Below are 21,946 nucleotides of genomic sequence, written 5' to 3' on the forward strand. Positions count from 1 at the left end.
ACAGTAATGTCACAAAGAAGATGATATTGTTATATGTGATAGTGACAGTTACTTCAATAGAGATCATCTCCTAGGCTCTCTCTACCTTTTCAAAATCTAAACACCACCTCAAACCCATATGATCAACTTAATGATGTCATTACTGAACAAATGAGAAAAATGAAACACAGAGAGACTAAAAAAATTGGCTAAACTTATACACATAATCGAGACACGTTCTCCTCAACCTTTTTTAATCCAGGAATTTAGGTGGCCTTTTTAAATGTCTGCAAAACACTCTGAGCTTATCTGCAATACATTTAAATGAAATACAGCCTTATTACCCAAAGTGGGGTCCATGAACCTGCAGCATTTGCTGCACCTGGGAATAACAATAATGCAGAATCTGCATTTTTAAAACTCCAGTTGACTCCCATGTAAATTGAAGTTTGGGAAGCTTTGATCTAAAAACATACACATAGAAAAAGAACCCGTAAGAAGCCCAAGTCAATGTCTCTTTAGGAGAGGCAAAGGGAGATCCACCTAGTTCCAAGAAACTGAGGATTTGAGCTGGACATAAAAACATTTTTAAAATAGTCAGTTGTGTCCCTATGAATGCAGTGAAATAATTTATAAGAGAGGATTAGATCTAAAACCCACTTGCCCTCCACAGGCATCCTCAATATCATGGAGTGCATTTAAAAGCAGCCACCAAAAATTTTCTCATAGTAATGGTTTATATTATTTATGCTGATGACATACAAGAGGTTTTAAAACAGTGAAATTTCTTCTTCTGTTCAATAAGGAACAAAAGAAAAAAAAAAACATTGTTTAAAAAAAATAGGCTCGGGCCGGTCCCGTGGTGCACTCGGGAGAGTGCGGCGCTAGGAGAGCGGCGATGCTCCCGCCTCGGGTTCGGATCCTATATGGGGATGGCCGGTGCACTCACTGGCTGAGTGCCGGTCACGAAAATGGAAAAAAAAAAAAAAAAAAAAAAATAGGCTCAAATATAATGGCAAGAAGGAAGCAACCCTAAAGAGATCATTTTTAATGGGATATTTTAAATAGAAGATAACATATCATGGAAAACTACAGTTGGTAATTTCAGGCTGCACACTGGTGTCTTTAATAGATTTGTATTCAAATCTCAAATACATTTTCTTTGGTTAAATCATTACATATCCCTGTAACAGAGGGCTAAACTGTAACACCTTGTTTCTTTAATATAAATTCAGTGACACAATTCAGTACCACATTTTTTTCTTTCAACAGAATAACAAGAATAACCTTCCTGTTTTAAATGAAGTTTACCAAACGAATGCAGGTATACAAGTTTGACACATCAGCTATAAATAATTGCCTCCCTTTAAAGGGCCTAATTCTACAAATAAAAATGTCTTTTTGCCTGATTAAACTTCTTCATCACCTGAGAACTTTTCTGGGGCAAATTGGCAGTTGGAAAATTCATCATTAGACGCTTGCTTTGTCAAAAATGAGCTCTTTTCAATTGCTTTTGGAGAGCGGTCTTAGAGTTAATTATTTGCGGGAGGAAGGGACCAACCTGTTCTAAAGAAAATACACTTGACAAAATATTTGGACCCAAGTATTCTACCTTAAGACATTGTTTACTGTCGATGGCAGCAGGCTCCGTATTTATTTTTAAAAGCCTGAAGATCAAAGGCAGAAGCAGCCAGAAAACATTTTATAAAACAATGAGAAATGTCCCAGAGGAACCAAAATAGGCTCATCGCAGCTGCCAGAAACCCTTCTTCAATGGTTCTGTAATGACAAGCATCCTCCCCAAAACTAGAAAAGCAGTCAAGCCTGTGAATATTATCTTTGTAGCCACCACCTAAGGCACCCCCTGCAGAGAACACAATTTGCAGGGATGTCATTTCAACATGCTCTGACATCCAGTGAGTCCTCCCTCCCTCTAGAGGAGCCTTACTAAAGAGTTTATTGATTCATATTTAATCCAATAGACAACACTAGCAGAAAAGAAAGCCAGGTAGATATGCTTTCATTGTGGAACAAATTGGAAATTAACAAAAACAAGATGTTCACTTTTCACAAAGTGTTTCACTTATCTGCCTCTCTCAAAGACTAGTTTTATAATCTTGGATTTATATTAGATACTCAATAACAATGCTCTTTATAACAACATCTCTAACATAGGTACAGATAACCTAACTGACAGATTAAAGTAAAAACAAAAAGCCAGGGCTATGGTTTACATCTTTTTTAGTCTCTTTATTTATAAGAGCAGTTAAAAAAGAAAATAAAATTTCATAAGACACAGCTTTAAAATTTTTACTAGCTTTATTCATCTTTTTATTAAGAAAACATATTTTATAGGGAAAAAATTTGTGAACTGCATTTAAAATTAATATCCAAAGAATTCTAAGTATGCAGGGTTATATAGACTGCCATTCTTCCCACTGGGTTTTTAAACAATGCTGAAACATGGCTGCTTGAAATACTTCAGTCCCATCATTTAACACTGTTCAAAATGTCAAGAGCCATATTGCGCCCCAGTGGCCACTCTTCAGCAAATAACACATCCTTTGAAGTTAAAATACTCCTAAATGATGCCAAGTGAGAATTCCTAGGTTAGTACAGTCAAAATTTTCTGCTTCTCAAGAAATCAATAACCTCTGGAATCACAATTAGGAAAAAAGCACTTTCGTTATCAAAACTTGTGAATTTTTCACTTTCAAATCTTAATCAATTCCCTTACCCCAAGGCAATGTTTTTGTGCACTGTTTCCTAATAAACCATGATCTTACACCTATTTTGAATTTGCTTTTTGTTTGTTTGTTTGTTTGTTTGTTTGTTTTGTTTTGCTTTTCAACTGGATGCTCCTAAGGAATAATTACACAGTTATTATAATAAATTCTTGGAAATGCAGGTTAATCATCAAAGACAAAGAGATCTGACAGAAACCCTTTATTTGACCACAACACCTAATACACAGCTGCTATTCCAAGGGCACTAATGTGTGTTTCATTTGACGAATCACATAATTTACCCAGTCACCTTGACTATACAACATGCAATGCCATGTTTCATACCTATGTCAAATTATCATAAGCAAATAACATTTCCTCTGCCAAATACTAAGGTACGTCTAAAACGAATACAGTAGCACTATGCTTAAGCAACGTGGCAAGGTATAACCTTCAAAGTATTAAATATATGTATAATTTTATTTAATTCTTCAATAAAATGGAACCTAAAGCCAGAGGTAGAATTTGCAATTCTCGTCTCTCTTCCATACTAATTTTCTAGACATAAACAAATCAAAATATTTCTCTCCAACTCATTTTTAAAAACAATAACTTCTAGTTGTTTAAATTAACTGCATCTTATGACATGTCCTTAAATGAAATAAACTACTCAAAACATGACAGCGACTTTTACGGTCGAGTCTTGAAAACCATCCTTTCAATGCTCCTGCCTTCTTCAAAATTCTCCTGTGCAGATAGTTTTACTCAATTGTTTCCCATTTACCTGTGAAGAAAAAAGATCAGAGTTGCAAACCCCCAAAAGAAATCCCAGAAAGTTTCCAAAAAGGCTGAAATGAACATCTACACCTTTTATTCTAGAAACCTTGAGTACCAAAGAAAATGACAACTGTGACTGAAAAGCTAAACTGTCAGGGAGGAGAACACAAGAGGAACAAGGATCGATAGAAATATGGTAGTGCTACACCCAGTTCGAATGAAGTGCCTAGAAAATACGACCAAAAATCTCTAAGGCAAAAGTCTTCAATCTTGATGACCAGTTGAGGCAAACCTAATTAACCCAAAGAATTAGGCCACTGCAGACCTCCGAGAAGAACTGACCTGGACAACTAGAAAGGAGACATTGGGAGAGGTATTCCGAAACTTCCACAAGTTTGAATAAAGTGACAAGGAGCACCAGACCAAAAATAAAGCCAGGCCAAACCACCCACCATGCATCCTAGCTGCAAATGTTCTGAAAACAAATGAACAGAGTCTCAATAAAAGTTCTTAAGTTTATCATCAGAATCCCAGATTCATACTTTACAGTACATGTTTCAAGTACAGGTAAGAAAGGACAATGTTTGGTGGGATGCCTGTTAATAAGCATGAGCAGCTGCTGTAGATGTGTTATGCACTACATGCCTTCTAGTATTCATAATTAGTTTATTAAATGTAGCAGTTTATTCCTCAAAAGCACATACAAATCAAATCTTCAAAATTCCTATTCATGAAGGAGAGGCCTTTATATTCAATACCCCACTGGTCCTTTCCTTCAAGACTGCCACTCTCGTCACTTTTGCGTAGCCACTAAAGTACCCAAAGCTGATACAATACTTAGCTCCCAAGAGAGAACCAAAAAGTTTAAAAGATGAATGTTACTATATTAAAAACATTCTGGATGAGAATAATATTTATAAGAAAGTAGGTTTATCACCCACAAATTTTTCACAGTACCTTAAGGGTAAACTTTGTCCTTTTCCAATACCATGAAGGTGCCTGTTTTAGAGAAAATGCACCCTTAGCCTATGATAAGCAGCTGCATCATTTTGGGGCATTTTAAACAAGTGCCTGTTGTGCTGAGCAGCAACAAAGAGATGAGGAAGACAAACTGTGCTCCTAATTCATGTTGGAATCCAAAAGGTTGAGCTATTTCAGAATTATAGCAGCAGAGAATTCAGTGTTACCTCTGGGGCACATTAGCACTGAAACACTAAATGCAGATGACAACAGCCTATAGACTCCCCAATGGAAATTAATAATCATATCTGTCTGTGTACTGTTGTTTGTGTATATATATAAACACACACATATATATGAAAACAACTAAGAGACAGATGGCTAGCAAGCAATTTTCCCTATGGCATTTGGACTTACTCGTTCAGTGCCTGTATCTGGGTCATTTGCTATGATAAACACCATGTGACAGGCTCAGTGGAGGTTAGGCAAGTGATCCATACTGACTACCTAATTTTAATTTTAATTTTAATTTACTCATAAGAGATGTAGTTGTTCAAAACAGCAATATGAACCGTTTCCAAACACATTTGTTTAAACAACCAAAACTTAGCTACAAAATAAAATGCCATATAAAATAATTCATAAACTAAGAATCGCATCCAACTGAGTTTTTTCAGTGTATTATAAACTGGGAAGGAAATTGAAGAGTAAAACAGTACTCCTGTCCACATTGGCTTCTGCTGATAATGACCTGATGAAAAAACATTTGATACAAAGCAAACTTCTCCCTTATTTAATTTTATAGTAATGCTTTCTAAACATGCTTTTACTAAATACCAGGCATGCCTTCAGTGGTTAACATACTGGAATTTTAAGATAACAATCCCAGATTGGTTCAAGGCATATCTATTACAGAGAACTTTTTAGAGAGAAGTTAACAGAGTGATTGATCATTTCACAAGGGATTCTTATCGTACCAGCCCAAATCCAGACTAACAATAACATTAGAAGGAAGAGTTGAGTATCTTTAGAAAAAAGCAGGTTTTGAAAAAATTATTAATATGCCTTAAATCTTCCATTCCTTCATTTTAAATAATGCACGTTAAAGTCATTATGAAGAGGCTAGCCAGTTAGCTCAGTTGGTAAGAGCGCAGCCTTATAACACCAAGGTCACAGGATCAGATCCCTGTACCGGCCAGCCACAAAACAAACAAACAAACAAAATAGTAAAATCATTATGAAGAAAATCTTAACTAGCGATTCCATAAAAAACGAGATTTACATTTACACCCAAGTGAAAAAGTAATGTAGGAATGTGCTATTAAGAGGTTGGGGTAGTTTTAATTCACAAGTAGAAATGTGTGCTATGGAGTTGTTTCTCCAAGTTTCACACAATTATTGCACAACGGAGTAGCTAGAAGACCTATAGGTAACATTAATGACCGTGGCTGGTTTAACAAATGCAGAATGGACAATAAGTAAAAAAATTTTTCATAGGAGCCACAAACACATTTTCCACTCCCCAAACTTCAAATTGCCTTTTTTAAAAACTAATTATTTCACTCATGTGAGAATTAAAAACATGTAGAAATTGCAATATCTTATTTCCTTGTCTATATATCGTAAAGAGCATGTCATAAAGGACATGTCAACAACTGATATGCGCAAAGTGAAATCAGATTTCAAAACAGCGTTATGGTTTACCTCTGTTTGCTTTGCAGTAAACTGGCTCCTCTTATAGTGTTATCTCCATGAGAAACTTTTAACAGTATTTTCAAAAAGGATGAAGGAAAATGACACCATGTCATCCTCAAAAAATATGTAAGAGAGCAGGAAATTTGGAGTCAGCAAGTTTTCCACTGACTTAAACACCAATTTTCTGCAGAAAATAACAGAGGCTCCTTCAAGGAGTTATAATATAATATGACTTAAAATTTGGTAAATATTGCCTATTTATAATTCCAACTTTAGTCTAACCACAACTTAAGATTCAATACAGTCATTACTAGATTGAAGGCAAGGGAAAGAAAGATAAAGATAAAACCATATATGCTTTTTCATCAGATATTGTGAATTCTACTCTTCCACTGCTTGTTTCATCACATCATAGGGCTATTCTTAAGTTCAGCACAGAAACACTTATAAAATATTAAATTTTACCCTAGGGAAATTGATTTTGCTATAAGAAAGTTTCGTGTTACCATTTAATTTCAACCAAGTTACATCAAAAACACTGAAAGTAATTATATATACAGCTTATAAAGTAAACCTGATCACTATATTTAAAAGAAATGATAACTTTGAGAAGTACCACAGCAGTAATGTTTAAGCTAAAGCAATAGAGAGCCCTCCTAAAGTAAACGCCAGATTCTTCAGGCTAAAACAGGGTTTTGATTAAGTTAAGCAAGTCAGACACAAGAGCCATCTCCCTCCTTGAACACTGCTCTTTTCACTTCCAGCACTGGCCTCTCCTTACAGTATTTTACAAAAGTTCGGGGTCAGGCGGGGAGGGGGCGGGGAGACAGCAGAATCCAGGTGTAGTTTAAGCAACGTTTTAAATGTGAATCTCTGCAGTCTGAAATGGAGTAGGTGGAAATAAACACAATACGAATATCCTAGTTTACACTTGGCTCCCCAGCTCTCTCTCCCCTTCACACACCAGTGAGTTACAGTAGTTAGAGAAAAAACATATCTGAAAAGCCACAATTTATAGTGCGCATTGGCAATGAATCACTTTCACATTCTGTGTGTGCAATAAGTTCAGTGTTCTTATTAATATACACTTCATAACTTCTAGGGTATAAAAACAAAGTTTCCTTCTCTTAAGATTTCACATTCTTATGAGTATGCGACTGCATATGCAGTTCTGCTACTAAGAAATCAGAGTAATATGTATTCTTCAAAATGTAACAAAGTATATAATTCATACTTACAGGCCCCCAATATTACACCAACACATAATGTCTATGAGGGTACTTCAAAAAGTTCATAGAAAAATTGAGTTACAAGGTAATACGAATCTTCCCATGAACTTTTGGAAGACCTCTCATATATATCATACTGAGCATGCTATCAATCAGATGACGCGGGAAGATCATCACATTAAATTCATCTATGTAGCTAGTAGGTAGGAGTCAGAAATGTTAACACTCCATCTGACTGACCTATGTGAAGAACTTATAACATCTGCCAACCATCAAAGCACGACTCACGGTCACATCATTCTCTGCAAGTTTCAATGTCCTAACATTACTGGTGATTCAAGAGCACAGAATAAGCATTAGACCTCTAGAAACATGTACATGCAAATTTAGTTTAGTTCTAGCCTTAATTTTTAGAGGATAATTTCTTCTGATATACTTTTTAAAGAACTGAACGGCAATTAACAAGAGCATACAACAGGAATGCTTGATTCATCACAGTGTTCTACAACAGTTACAGCATTACAATAAGTTTCTTTTTTTTATAAGCTCTATATTCTTGGCTTAAATGCTTACTATTCAAATTGTCCCCAGCAGAGCGAGTAACTGCCCAGACTCACCCCTGAGCTCGTTTAAGTGAAAAGTCACCAATTTTTGGAAGCAAAAGCCTTGTCCACCAATTCCTTAGAAATAGCAGGTGCACCATTACACAAAATTGGGGAAAACAAAAGCAGCTCAACTCACTCTTCCTTACACACTGACTATTTCTCATGGCATGCAGTGTAATTGCTAAACTCAGTACACTGCTTAAAAGTTGAAGAAAGTTTAAATCTAACAGTAGCTTCCTATCAATGAGCCTCTGACAGACACTACATAAAATGCATTAAGAAGGGTTTGCTAGATGTTCCTGTACCTATTATCAAGAGATTTCTCAACAAAGATTTGCAGATTGAAGGCATACATCCATGAACATGCTTTTAGCGGGAGAGTGGGCACACCAGAGAATACAGAATATGGCTAATTATCACTAGAAGATTTCTGCCTCACCTCCCCTCACTATCAACCACTTTGCTTAAGTTCATTCACTGCCTCGTCCTAACCCTGGGGATCCATTCACTTTCCGTAGCCCAGAGAGGCTGCTGAAAAGCTGTCAAAGTAAATCTGTGCTCACTTTTTGGATGGTTTAATTTCAATCGAGCATGAAACACCCCAGGACGGTTAATAAGTTTAGCCAGGCGTGCTGTTCTCCCTAATATATTTTAATTATTCATCTGTTTTAATTGTAATCAGATTAAGTCACCGGAAAGACACAAATTGGAATTTTCCCTAATGGCTATTGGAGCTTTTCATCAGTTTCTAAACATAAACAACATTTAAAAAATAGGTAGACACACCAACACAACTGTGACATTTTCCAGAAATCAATGCAGTTTCTTTGACAACACAGTTCAGGTCTCATTAGCCACCCAAACTAACCCAAATGCAGAAGACAGCTTCAGTCTCTAGGGGCGTCTTCTTTCCCAATTAGCACAAAAGAATTACTAACATCTAACGTAAAACTCCCAAACAGAAGTAAAAGCCTAAGCTCTTTATAAAGTGCTGTCCCATAGATTGGTGAGGGAGACTGGGGGTGGGTGGGGGGGATAAGCAGCATTAACTTGGCTGAAAGTAAAGTCCTGTTCACGTCAAAAGGGAAAGCTGAAGCAGAGAAAGATCTCTCTCTACACTATTTTTGCAACTGTCAAACGTGTGTCTTAACTTCGGGAAATAAAAGTGCCCCATCAATAAAAAGGAAACGGTACAAGGAAGATCTATTAGGGGGGCGGGGAGCGGCTTCCTTCCAGTCCAGACGTAAAATCGCTTAATGTGCTTTTGTTGCAACAAGAAATATCTAAGACTTAAAATAAAAAAATAAATACGTTCATTAAACAGTTTCCCAAATTGCCAGGATTTCCGTTAAAAAAAACTTAAACGTCTGCCAACAGCCAAGAAGCAAGGGAGAGAACCTGCAGCAAACTAGGAACGGAAACTCCCTCAGCCCGCCCAGCGCGCTCGCGTCCCCGGTGTCTGCTTTAGGTGTTAATGTTTACGTGTCGCCTAAACCTTCAGGTGCTGCACCCGTTCCTCCAACGTGCACTTCCAGCCCGAAAGCGGGAAGCTGCAGAACCACCACGGAGTCCCCCATGCAGCCCGTCGCCCTTCCCTCTCGCCCCCTTACCTGTCATCGTAGCAGAAATCCGCACTCAGCGTGTTGAGATACAAGGCGAGCCCCAGAGCGCTGCTCACCAACTCTGCAATCATCTCTCCACCGCCTTCCCTCCGGCTCGGCTCCCAGCGCGAGGGCAGCAGCGGCAACAAAAAACAGAAGCATCAATCCCCACCTTCCGCTGCCTTCTCCTCCCAGCTGCACTTTTCCCTCGCTTCCCCACCCTCCCTGTTCTCCCTCCCTAGGGTCCTTCCAATCCACAGCTCCTCTCCTCGTCCTCCTCCTCGCGCCCGTCTCCGCAGCTCCAGCGTCCTCCCCGGGTGCGGGCTCACACCGCGCTCCCCATGCCCGGCGCCCGCGCGCAGCGAGCGGCGTTCGGGCTCCGCGCCCCCCGGCGGATGCGCAGGGCTGGTCCTTCGCGCGACTCGCGGCCCCCACCCTAACCCATGGCAGTTCGGGGCGCCCTAGGTGAGGAGTGGGACTCGGAGGAGGTGGAAGAGTGCGGGATGGGGGCAGAAGGACCGGACCGAGCCGGGCTCTGGGACCAGCTGGAGTGAGAGAGGGGAAGAGGAGCGGGTGGGAGGGACGAGGTGAACCGCCTCCCCTCGCCGCCTGCCGGGCGCACTGCTCCGGTGTCGCTCGGGCTGACTCCGGCCGCCACGGCGGCTGCAGCACATTCACTCTTTATTCGCTCCCTCCCGGCCCCAGCCCCTTCCCCAGTGAAGTGAGAAGCGGCCGCTGGAGACTCCAGCCGCTCCCGCGTGGGGTGCGCGACGTGGCCCCCCGCGCCTGCGTGGCCAGCCCTCCATCCCGGCCTTGCCCGGCCCCTTTCTCCACCCAGACCCTCCCCAAGGCTCCTCCCTCCCTCCCGCCGGCTGAAGGCTCCTCCCACCCTCCCTGGGGCTGGAGGCGCCTCCTACCCACGTCCCGCCCTCCTCTTGTTCCCTTCACCTTCGATTTCAGTCTAGAAAGCCCCCGGGACCCAAGGGCGACAGCTGGAAAACAGCCCAAAGGGGTAGCTGGGGTGCGCCCTGGCAGGGGGAGCTAGAGGAGGAGACCGCGGAGGAGGCGGTCGCTTGCCCCGCTGCTGCCTGGAGGCGCCTGGCACCGGCCCGATCTCAACCCCGCGCAGTGTGTGCCAAGCGCTGCCAGGCGTAAGTCCGGTCAGCGGAAGAGACTTCTGGGGACAGGGACAGGAAGAACAGGTTTGGCGGGTGCTGCAGCCTCGGTTGCCACAAACGCACACGCGATCTCTCACACACATACACGGCGCGTGAGCCGAAATGGGGGAGAGGGGTTATTGGGGAGCTTGGCGGGCGTCTTGGGAGGGAGAAATGTCAGCTCTGAGCCTACCGTTGGCCCCCATGTCAGTGGAAAGACGTATGGGGAGAGGAATGTACCCGCGGTAAGATTAAAAAGAAAGGACCCCAAAAGAGGAATGACACACACACACCCCGCAGCGACTGCCGGGCCGGGGTGGGGGAGGGGGCTTTGTGGTTTCAGGGGGACTGTCAGATTGACCCTGAGAACACAGTGGCGACTCTTCTAGAGCAACCCGGTACCGCGCTGTCCTTAAACCTATTAAGGCGGGAAGCTAATGTCCTTTTCTTTCCGCCCGGATGCAGGACTGGATGGAAAGCATCCAACATGATGAAATATGGTGTAGAAGAATGGCCCGTGTAGTACAAGCTCTGGGTACTAAAGTTGCAAGACCAAAGACGACCGCGGGCTGCCTGCCACAACTCCTCCTCGCTTGTCCCCTTTCTGGCTGGAGAGTGGCTCCCTTGGACCACGATGAACACTACTGCAGCGCCCCCTGCTGCATAGCAACCACAAGACACGGAAAATAGGCCTGATTTCCTTGCAGGCTGATGCGCCCGTGTCCAGCACCTAACCAGCAAGCCTCCAAAACTGCCGAAAGAAATTGAGCTCCCTGGATGTCTGGCAGTGGCCTGAAAACCAAATACCATGGTTTGGGATTCTGCAAAACAAAGCTACATCTTTTCCTGATTTCACAAGGAAACCTGTGAAATCTGTATAGTTCATAGATGACATGAATATTTATTATACCTATTATGCCACCTTTAATGGGCACATTTTTAAAAACAGATATAAACATACATAAAAAGGAATTATATTTTTAATGGTAGAGACTGATCTTTCACCTTTTTTTTCCTCATAACCTCTGCTAACTGTAGAAGGTTTTAAAAATCCATATCAGGATCCTCTGTGTCTCTCCGTGTTGAGATATACATACATAGAGATACACATATATCTGTATATGTATACAGTGTCCTAGTACACTGGAGGAAGAACACATAGTCTAGAGTCAGATGTCTGAGTCTGAGTCCGCTTTCTGCTACTTAATATTTGGGTGAACTTTGGCCAGCCACCCAACCTCTTTGTGACTCAGTTTTCTCATCTATAAAACAGTGATAATAATAGTACCTATGTTATGAGTACTGTAGTTATAAGAGGCAGCTAACAAGTGTAAAGAGCCTAGAACGTTCCTAGAAAGTGCAGTAGAAGTGTTAGCAATTTTATGATGATGATGATACTCTTCAATTTTCTCTTTTCCTTTTACTAAACTAAAACCTAGACAATTACCTCCAAAGCATATCCCATCACATCCACATTGCTCCAATCCTAGTCCAAGCTGCCCTCTTCTCCTGCACAGACAAATGCAGTAGCTTTCTAAACAATCTTCTTCTACTCCTGCAATTCCTCCCTCTCTTTGTCTTGACTTTAGGCATTGGACAGAAGGTTTTGAAAACCTACAATCTCCCTACTTACAAATGTTCACTGACTTTCTGTTGCACATGAAATAAAACTCTAGTTTTGCCATGGCCAGCCAGGCCCTCATTTGGCCCTGACTACCTCTGTGCCTTCACATTGTGCTCACCTGTGCACAACACATACATCTTCTCCCCAGGAACTTACCACTTTCCCTTCCTCCTCTGTGGAATGTTTTCTCCCCAGACCTTCTTTTGCTCCTTCTCACCATTCAGGTCTTAGCTCAAATGCCATCACCTCCGAAAGGCTTTCCCAGGTCATGCTTGATAGAATAGCCTCTCCCCCTTCAATCTCTATCCCATCGTCCTGTATTAATTTCTTCATAGTATGCATTAGTATCTGGGATTGTTACTAGAATGGAAATTCCATGACTGCACAGACCTTCATCTTGTTTTCCACATAATATCCAGAGCCTATAAAATCTGGACATATAGAAGAAAGTAAAAAAAAAAAAATAATGATGATATTAAATGTTGATAATTAACAAATAAATAATGTGCTTGGGGAAACTTGTATAACTGAAAATTCACAAATTTTCATCACGAGAGAATAAACCAATTTGTTTTCAATGTTAAGGATGGTGAAGAATTAACAAAGGAGAGAGGGAGGAATTAGGTTAAAAATTCTTAGGAATGCATTCAGTTCTGCAGGAAGCCCCATGCTGGGAAGTCACACGGACAGCTCTCTTCAATAATTAAGAGGACTCAGATGCATAAAAATATTAGAGAGCTTTGGATTCAGCCTGCTAAAAGCTTGTTAGTGTTTTCTAGAGCTGTCTCCATTTTCTAAGCTCCAATAGTTTTAAATAATATCTCTACCGTCCTCCATCTCCTCCTTTTCTCCTCTCCCCACCCCCCAACTCCTCTGAATTGGAAGCCTGCAAGATGGTGAGATACGCCCTAAAGTGGCACATCTTTCATCCCTGATAAATGGAAGTATGAAAATCCAGCTGTGTTTGAGAAATCCAGTGGCTTTTAACAAATTTTCCTATTATAATTCAATGTGTGTTTCAATATCCTTCCAGTGTATTAAGCCATGGTCTCTTTCAGATTGCTCTCCAAGGGCTAAGAAACAGCCAATTCCTGCATTTTCTACCTTCCTTGAACAACTCTGGGGGAAAATCAGATTAAACATATAATCACTATCCTTGGAGATTATTTAAAATCTGGGGACATAGCTTTTTAGGTTATTAGGTGTACTTATCCAATATGAAATTGCTGCCTCAGTTCTGAATGCACACACACACACATTCCACTTAAAGCTACTGTTGCTCTCCACAGATGAAGCAAATTAGGCTGGTTGGCTTGAGTTTTCTACATTAGACACAAGACTGGCCAAAAAACTGCTAAGCCCTTATTTTCCCAAAGTAGGTTCCACACATCTGCTACCTCACCACTTCCTCAATGAATTCCTTTTTATAGTCGCCCTGACCTACCCTAAATTTGTTCTGCATTCCCAGTCCTTTGTTGTATAATTCATACCTTTGCAGTGTCAGTTCATTAGGGTAAAGATGTCCTTATTTGCCCAAGACATTTTTAGTTTATTGTGCAATACCATCTTCCCTTTGGGTGTTGCATAAATATTAACTAAATGTCCACATCTGGTCTTGGTCATCATTTCTATTTGTCCTAATATAACTTCTCTTTGAACAATTCATTTAGAAAGTGTGCCAATGGTGAAATATGGTACATAAATTCTCTTGCTGCACAGAATGCTTTTAAAAATGCCCACAGATTTGGTTATTTATGAACAGAAGACATGCACCTCTTCCTTACTTTCTCAATTCTAAAATTGTACCAGGCCAAAGTAATTACAATCTCCCATATGTTTTTTGAAAAGGTATCCAAGAATCTCTTGCTAAAATCTTAACAGAATGGGTAGGAAGCAGAAAAGTACTAGCTCAGCAGGTAAAACTCCCTGTTTAGGGAGGTCAGAACAGAGCTCTCTGCTGCAGGATTCATAAGCACTGGGCTTTACTCAGGAAATAACCCTGCAGGAGAAAAACATCAGAGAGTGGATGAAATGTGGGTCAGAGAGCTGAAAAAGGCACATGGGCTGCTCAGTTAACTAATGACAGTAAATGCATTGGTTACACATGTTAGATTTAGATGTTTCCAGCATAACATAAAGTGCTGCCCTGCAGACATTACAATGTATAATATTGCTTTATCCCGTCTTGTGATGCATTAGGAATATAATTAGGACAATGCAGCCACAGAAACAGATCCTGTCACCTCTGTCACAAAACTAGGGCTGTTAAGAACCAACTGCTACAAAATAATGATCACTTTTAGAATCTCACCGTTTCCCCAGCTTCCAAGTCAGAGGGTGTGTGGGTTCGGGAGGAAACGAGGAGAAGGAGGGGGAGGAGGAGGAGAAGGAGAAAGGAGAGGGGGAGGGGGAGGGGGGCTGTAGAAATAACATGTTAATAACCAGATATGGGTAATTGCAGAGATGTTTAGGCTAATGATAGAATTCAGAAACTCAATCAAGAAAAGCAAGGACAGCCTCCTTCATAGAATCACTCTGAGTGCATTCACATACACTGGTATAAACAGTGATCAAAAATATTCTAACAACTTGAAAAATTGCACAGAATCTTGGGTAACAGTTTTGATAAGCCTCAGATTCTGTAAAGTAAAAAATGAAGAATAGAGGGAAAATTAGAACATTAGTTAAATTAACCAGTTATTCATGAATGTTGCTTTAATGTTCAACCCAACACAGGCCTTTTTAATTCAACGTTGTCCAGTAGAACTTTCTGCAAAGGTGATTTTATATCTATGCTGTCCAATATAGTAGCCATTAACTACATGTGCCTATTGAGAAATTGAAACATGGCTAGTGCAACAGAGGAACTGAATTTTTAGTTTTGTTCTATTTTAATTAATTTGGTGACATGAGGCTAGTGGCTACAATATTGGACAGCACAGCTTAAGCTGTGAGAGCCTCCACCCTTGTGGATTTCATGTTAAAGCCGGATGCCACCCTCCTCCCACTGTTTAAAGTTTTAGTCCTAGATCACTTGCTTTGACTTGCTCTGCTCCCACGTGTGACCTGCTTTCATTTATAAAATAGCTACCTGGTGAAAGGACCAGTCGACACCAGTTGACGATCCACTGGAGAGAGCCCGTTTATTAGGCAGCACACACACACATATATATAGGGCTTTAAGGGGAAAGTTGATTGGCTTAAAATACAATCCCTACTTAGCATACCGCATGGGGTTTGGAGGGGAGCTGATTGGTGTGTAATTCCCGACGACGGGAAGGAGAATATGGAAGAGAAGGGCAACCAGCGCCATGATGGGGTGTGGCCGAGAAGGGCTTATGTGATCAGGGTGTGATCCCTTGGGGCATTTGGGTCCCTACACCTGGTATGGAGCATGTTTTATTGGGCATTGTATTAAGCATCTTATGTTTATCTCATTTATTCCTTACAGCAGCAGCCTAGGGAGATAGGTACCATTACTGTCCTTATTTTACAGATAAGGAAATAGAGGCTCAAAGAGATTTAGTAAATTGTCCATAGTCTTACACGTGGTGGAGCTAACATTTGAACTTATGTCTTTTAACTTCAAAATTCTATGCTTTAACCATTACTCAGTATAGTCTTGTTGTTCCTTTTCCTATTCGAAAGGCCATATCCCCATCAGGATCTACTTCAGGAGAGGGAATTCCTGGCTACAGCCAAGATGCTTCGATTAAATTCATATTTTTCCTCCTCTAACCTCCCTCAGATCATTTTGGATAAAATACTGGCGAAGTCTTCCTCAGTCTACCATTTTTGCCTGATTGTTTTCTCCGTCTGATATAGAAACCTGCAAAGACTATACTCGAAGCTACAATAGAAACCTTCCCTCATAAAATATACACAAACATATTTTTGATGACAAATGTATTCGAGTCCTGCATATACATTTTTCCTAACATAATCCACATTGTATATTAGAAAAATAATTGGGACAAGTAGCATAACCCAAACTCTAGCACAATAATGAAAGTATTAATGTAAATTGCAAATTGCAGAGCCAAATAAAGGATTTATAAAAGTAAATATTAGTATGTTTTAAAAACAACCACTATAAATTTGCACCTAAGTGATGCTTAATCCATTTTTATTCCTATGAAATGACCGTAAAGTCTATTTGCAGTTTGGCCTATTAATCTAATAGAAAATGACCAAAAGTCAATGTATTTAAAACTTTTGCAATAGATTTAATGTAATTGACAATCTAAAAATTAAATATCTTGTAATTTGTAACACTATTTATTTAGTAATTAAGTGAATTAAAAATTTATAGACTTACATATAGATTTCTACTATCCTGTATTTTTCTTTCCAAAGGCCTTCTTTCATCTTTTTTTGTGCTTTTCAATCTGTTCTTTCATTTTTGCATATTTTGTTCCTACAAATACACTTAAAACAATGTACAAAACAACAGTCACATCAGTATATGTTGTAAAGATCTGCCCCAGTATATACAAAAACTAATAAAATAGATTGTCTGCAATGATAAATTTGAAGCTAACACATTTGTTTCCTCAGCAGTTGGTTCCAGAGAGTCAGTCCTTTCATTGCAATGAACAAGTGATGAAGACGACAGAATTCCTCAGTTCCACGCTGAGCACCAGTGCGGAACCTGGGTCAGGAGCTCTCATCCCTCTACAACCTGTTCCCTGCAGTTAATCACATGCCAGTGCTAAGCTCAAAGGTTATGATCCATTGCCAATGATAATTTTGGCCAACTGTCTTTCCTGATTTATTTACAAACATGGATCACAGGCAACCACTGATCTGGTTTCTGTCACTAAAGACGAATATGCATTTTCTAGAATTTTATATAAATAGATAACACTATGTGTTCTCTCTCTCTCTTTTTTTTTTTTTTTTTTTTTTTGGTTTGGCTTCTTTCACTCAATGCTATTATTTTAATATTCATCTATGTTTTGTGCATATTAGTAATCCATTTCTTTTCATTTCTGACTAATATTCTATTGTGTGACTATACCACAATTTATTTATCCATGTATCTGTTGATGAAAATTTGAGCTGGTTCCAGTTTTTGGCTATTGCAAACAAAGTTATGAACATTCATGAAAATCTTTGTATGGACATATGCTTTTATTTCTTTTGGGCAAACACCTAAGAGTGGGATGGCTGAGTCATTTGGTCAGTAGTGTTTAATGTTTTAAACTGTTCCCCCAAGTGGTTATGCCATTTTACATTTCCATGAGCAGTTTATAAGAATTCCACTTACGCCACATCCTTGCTAACACTTCATAGGATCAGTTTATAATTTTAGACCTTCTAGCAGGTGTGTAGTAGTATCTCATTACAGTTTTAACTTGCATTTCCCCACTACTTATGATGTTGAGCATCTTTCCTTGTGCTTATCCTCAGCCCATACATCTTCTTTGGCGATGTGTCGGTTCAAGACATTTGCCCCTCCTTTTTTTCATTGTTGTGGTTACCCGCTTAAAGCAACACAAATTTCTTAGCTCACAGTTCTGTAGTCAGAGGTTCAGCATGACGCAACAGGGTTCTCAGCTCAAGGTCTCATTAGATGGGAATCCCGGGATCAGACAGCTCAGCTCTTATCTGGAAGATCTGGAGAAGAATTTACTTCCAAACTCATTCAGGTTGTTGGCAGGATTCAGTTTCTTGCAGTTTTAAGACTGATACCCTTGCTTGCTTGCCCACAGCTTTTAGAGGCCGCCCTCATTCCTACTCACATGGCCACTTCCATATGAAAATCAGCAAGGGTGCGTGGAGCCCTGTTCTTGCTTCAAATTTCTGACATTTCTCCCTATTTTAAAAATTGCATTGTTTGTTTTATTATTGAGTTTTCAGAGTTTTTTATTCTAGATTTACTCATAAGTCCTTTGTTATTTGTGTACTTTATGAACATTTTTCTCAGCCTATGGCTCATCTCTTTATTCTCCGAGCAGTGTCAAAGAGAAGAAGCTCTTCACTTAGATTAAGTCCGATTTATCTTTTTTTTTTCTTTAGAGCATGTTATTGGTGTTTTATCTAAGAAATACTTGCCTAACCCAAGGTCACAAAGATCTTCTATTTTTTTCTAGATGTTTCATAGTTTGGGGTTTCAGTGTTAGCTTTATTATCTACTAGTTTTAATGGAGTGAGGCGTGGCCCAAAGTTGTGTTTTGGTTTGGTTTGGTTTGGTTTTGTCCTTGGATAACTAATTGTTCTGGCACAATCTTTTTAAGTCTATTTCCTCCTCTGAACTGCCTTTGCATCTTTGTCAATTGACATGTATATGTAGGTCTATTTCTGGGTATATATTCTTTCCATTGGTCATTTTGTCTATTTCATGCCAATATTAAACAATTTTAATTACTGCAGTTTTGTAAGTGTTGAAATTGGGTAGTATAGTTCCTACAAATTGGTTCCTCCCCCTCACCAAAGTTGTTCTTTACCTTTATTTAATTATAACATTTAAAATTTTATTTCCATTTTCTATTTTAAGTCCCTATCATTTGGCTCTTGTTTTCTTTTATCACTTCTTGATTTATTTCCTAATTGTCTTTATATGTGGGTATATGATTATGTGCATATGTGTAGGCATTTCGGTATATGAACATGATTATTTCTGTTCCCTGGGTGAGTTTCTGTTAAGATATGGGGTTAAGATATGTGATGTATTAGTCCGTTTCTGTTGCTTATAACAAAATACATGGAACTGGGTGATTTAAAAGAAAATGAAATTTATTGCTTACAGTTTCTGAGGCTAGGAGGTCCAAAGTCTAGGGAGCACATCTGGTGAGAGTCTTGGTGGTGACAACAGTGACGGCAGAGTATCACATTGTGAAAATGGTGGAGAAGAGAGATTGGAGAGAGAGGGGAGATGCCACGATCTTTTAAACAACCCGCTCTTGTGGGAAATAATAGAGCAAGAACTCACTCACTACTCCCAACCCCAGTGAGAGCATTAATCCATTCATGAGGGATCCGCCTTGATGACTCAAACAGCTTCCAGCACTGCCACATAGGGGATCAGATTTCCACATAAGTTTTGGCGGGGACAATACATCCAAACTCTATCACACATTGAACAAATACTTTAAGAATATTAGTTAGAAGGGGTGAGACCACATGACAGAGTTTGGACATTATTGCCAAAACTCATGTGGAAATCTGATTCTCAATGTGACAGTGTTGGAAGCTGTTTGAGTCATCAGGGCAGATCCCTCATGAATGGATTGATTCATGAATGGAATTGATTCATGAATGGAATGAAAGTATTTTGTATGTGAGAGTGACATGAGTTTTGGGGTCCAGGGGTGGAATGATAGAGTTTGGATGTGTTGTCCCCCGAAAACTCATGCAGAAATCTGATCCCCAATGTGACAGTGTTAGAAGCTGTTTGAGTCATTGGGGCAGATCCCTCAAGAAGGATTAGTGCTCTCCCTAGGTGAGGGAGTAATGAGTGAGTTCTCACTCTACTGGTTCCTGCAAGAGCTGGTTGTTTAAAGACCCTGGCACTTCCTCTCTCTCTCTCTCTCTTGCTTCCTCTCTCCATGTGATCTGCTTGTACCCACCCAGCTGCCTGCCGCTTTCTGCCATGAGTAGAAGCAGCCTGAGGCCTGCGCCAGATGCAGCTGTCCCAGAATAGGAAGCCAAATAAACCTCTGTTCTTTATAAATTACCCAGTCCCAGGTATTTCTGTTGTAGCAACACAAACGGACTAATACAAAATGTATTTCTCTTTATATTCAAAATGAGGAATTTATTATATGCATTAAAATAACATAACATTTTAACGGGAATTATCACTCATATCTGTACTATCACATAGACAATACTAGTCACTCTCATTCACAAGAGATAAATGATTTTAATGGATATAGTTATAAGTTTCTTCCTAGTATTTAAATTTTTTTCTTCTCTCTCTCTCTCACCCTTTCATGACAGCAAAAACATTCCCCATTTTTCTGTGGTTCCTGTTCAGTCTTCAGTTTTACTTTTGTGATGTTTCAGAACAAGACTGCATCTTAGGAAACATGTTAGAGTTTATAAATCACGCATTCTCAGCAAATGGTATATATCGTGTATTCTTGTCAGTTTTAACACTTCAGCTGACAGAAACTACAGACTTCAGTCTCAGAGTTAGTGGCCCGGCCAATAATTGCACCATCCACCTACTTTTAGGAGCACACCACAAAAATTCCTAGCAGAGACAGGTTGATTCTTACCCAGAGTGATTTTGAACTGCAATTCAAAAGACTGATCATTTTTACATTTTGTCAGTTATAAAAGGAGTCACATATGCACTGTCTGAAGGAGGTATAAAGACAAAATGCCCACCAAACTGAGAAGGTATTTTGAGACTGAAAAATGAAGGTGGCAGTTCTGTGCAGTAAGACAAAGAATTTTAATTGAGACGGTAATTTACTTACAGGGTAATGAATCAGGCAGGCAGCAACCTAGGAACTTACACAAGTTTCTCCACATTGCTTCCTGGTCAAGCCCAAGTTTATATAGGCAGTTCACACAAAGCAGTGGAAAAAACCAGGAAGCAATTTACTAGTTAAGAAACAAGCTAATGTCACTACTTATAACAATGATCATTAGTTCTGGTGGTATTGTGATGCAGGTAGCCAGACCAGCTATTACCATACCAATATCTAATCATTAGGTCCCTTCCTTATAGTTAGTAAGCAGTTTCTACTATTTTTCTAACTGCTTTACCCCTAGTTACTGTATAACTTCTGTGGGCAGGGTTCACACAAAGGAAAGGGCAAGTAGAAAGGCTTTCAGGATGGAGTAAGTTATATCCACAGTCTCACATGCACTGTATTTCCAATTTATTTCAGGGGTGACTTGGCATCCCCAATGGATCAGAGCACTGGGCAATTGCCCAGGCGACTTATCCTTTAAACTAACTCTGGGTACAGGTGCCAATTTCTTTGCCCAAATAGTACTACTAAAAGCTAAGCCCTCTGGCTGCCCACAGTTATGCCTCTACCTTGTTTGAATGAAATATTTTTCCTAATTCCCTCCTCACTCCCTTTCTGTAACTCTTATCCACTGCCAAAAAAAAAAAAAAAATCAGCATTCTGAAGTAAGAACAGAGGAAAAAAAGGTGTTTATATGTGTTGAGCACCTACTGTGCATAGGCTCTATGTCAGGTATTTTAAATATACTGTATAATTTAATTCTCACTACAGTCTGGCCAGATGAGTATTATTATTATTATCTTTTTACAAATGACAAAACTGAGGGTCAAGGATATCATATAACTTGCTCTATCTAGATCACACAATGAGTAAATGATGACCCAGGATTCTATACAATGCCTGTCTTGCTCCAAAAGCCTTTTATTTTATCTTAAATTTTATACAATATCCATCTATTAGCAGTACTAGGAACCATTTTCAGAGTGAGAGTTTTTTTTTAAGACTCAAATTGGTAGCTCTCTCCTTTTCAAAGCTTTTTATAATGTGGAGAAGAAACTGCTCTTGGGAGAATTTCAAACTGTTCTCTTCTTTGCTCTGGTGAGATTTTTGTGAGATAAAAACAATGGAAGGAGAGAGAACTGTGGACCATACAAACACAACTAT

The 21,946-nt window shown here is 39.8% G+C and overlaps 1 protein-coding gene across 1 annotated transcript in view; it reads right to left on the reverse strand.

Annotated features, from left to right (window-relative positions):
• TMTC2 (transmembrane O-mannosyltransferase targeting cadherins 2) overlaps positions 1 to 9,746 on the reverse strand; it is a 380,397-nt gene extending 370,651 nt beyond the window's left edge. The window contains exon 1 of the mRNA XM_063076008.1: positions 9,582 to 9,746. Coding sequence (XP_062932078.1) covers positions 9,582 to 9,664 — 83 coding nt within the window. The 5' untranslated portion in view covers positions 9,665 to 9,746. The remainder of the gene's footprint in view (positions 1 to 9,581) is intronic.
• Between the last annotated feature and the right edge of the window lie 12,200 nt (positions 9,747 to 21,946).

The sequence above is a fragment of the Cynocephalus volans genome, chromosome 12 (genome assembly GCF_027409185.1).
Source record: "Cynocephalus volans isolate mCynVol1 chromosome 12, mCynVol1.pri, whole genome shotgun sequence".
In the NCBI taxonomy this organism is placed as follows: domain Eukaryota; kingdom Metazoa; phylum Chordata; class Mammalia; order Dermoptera; family Cynocephalidae; genus Cynocephalus; species Cynocephalus volans.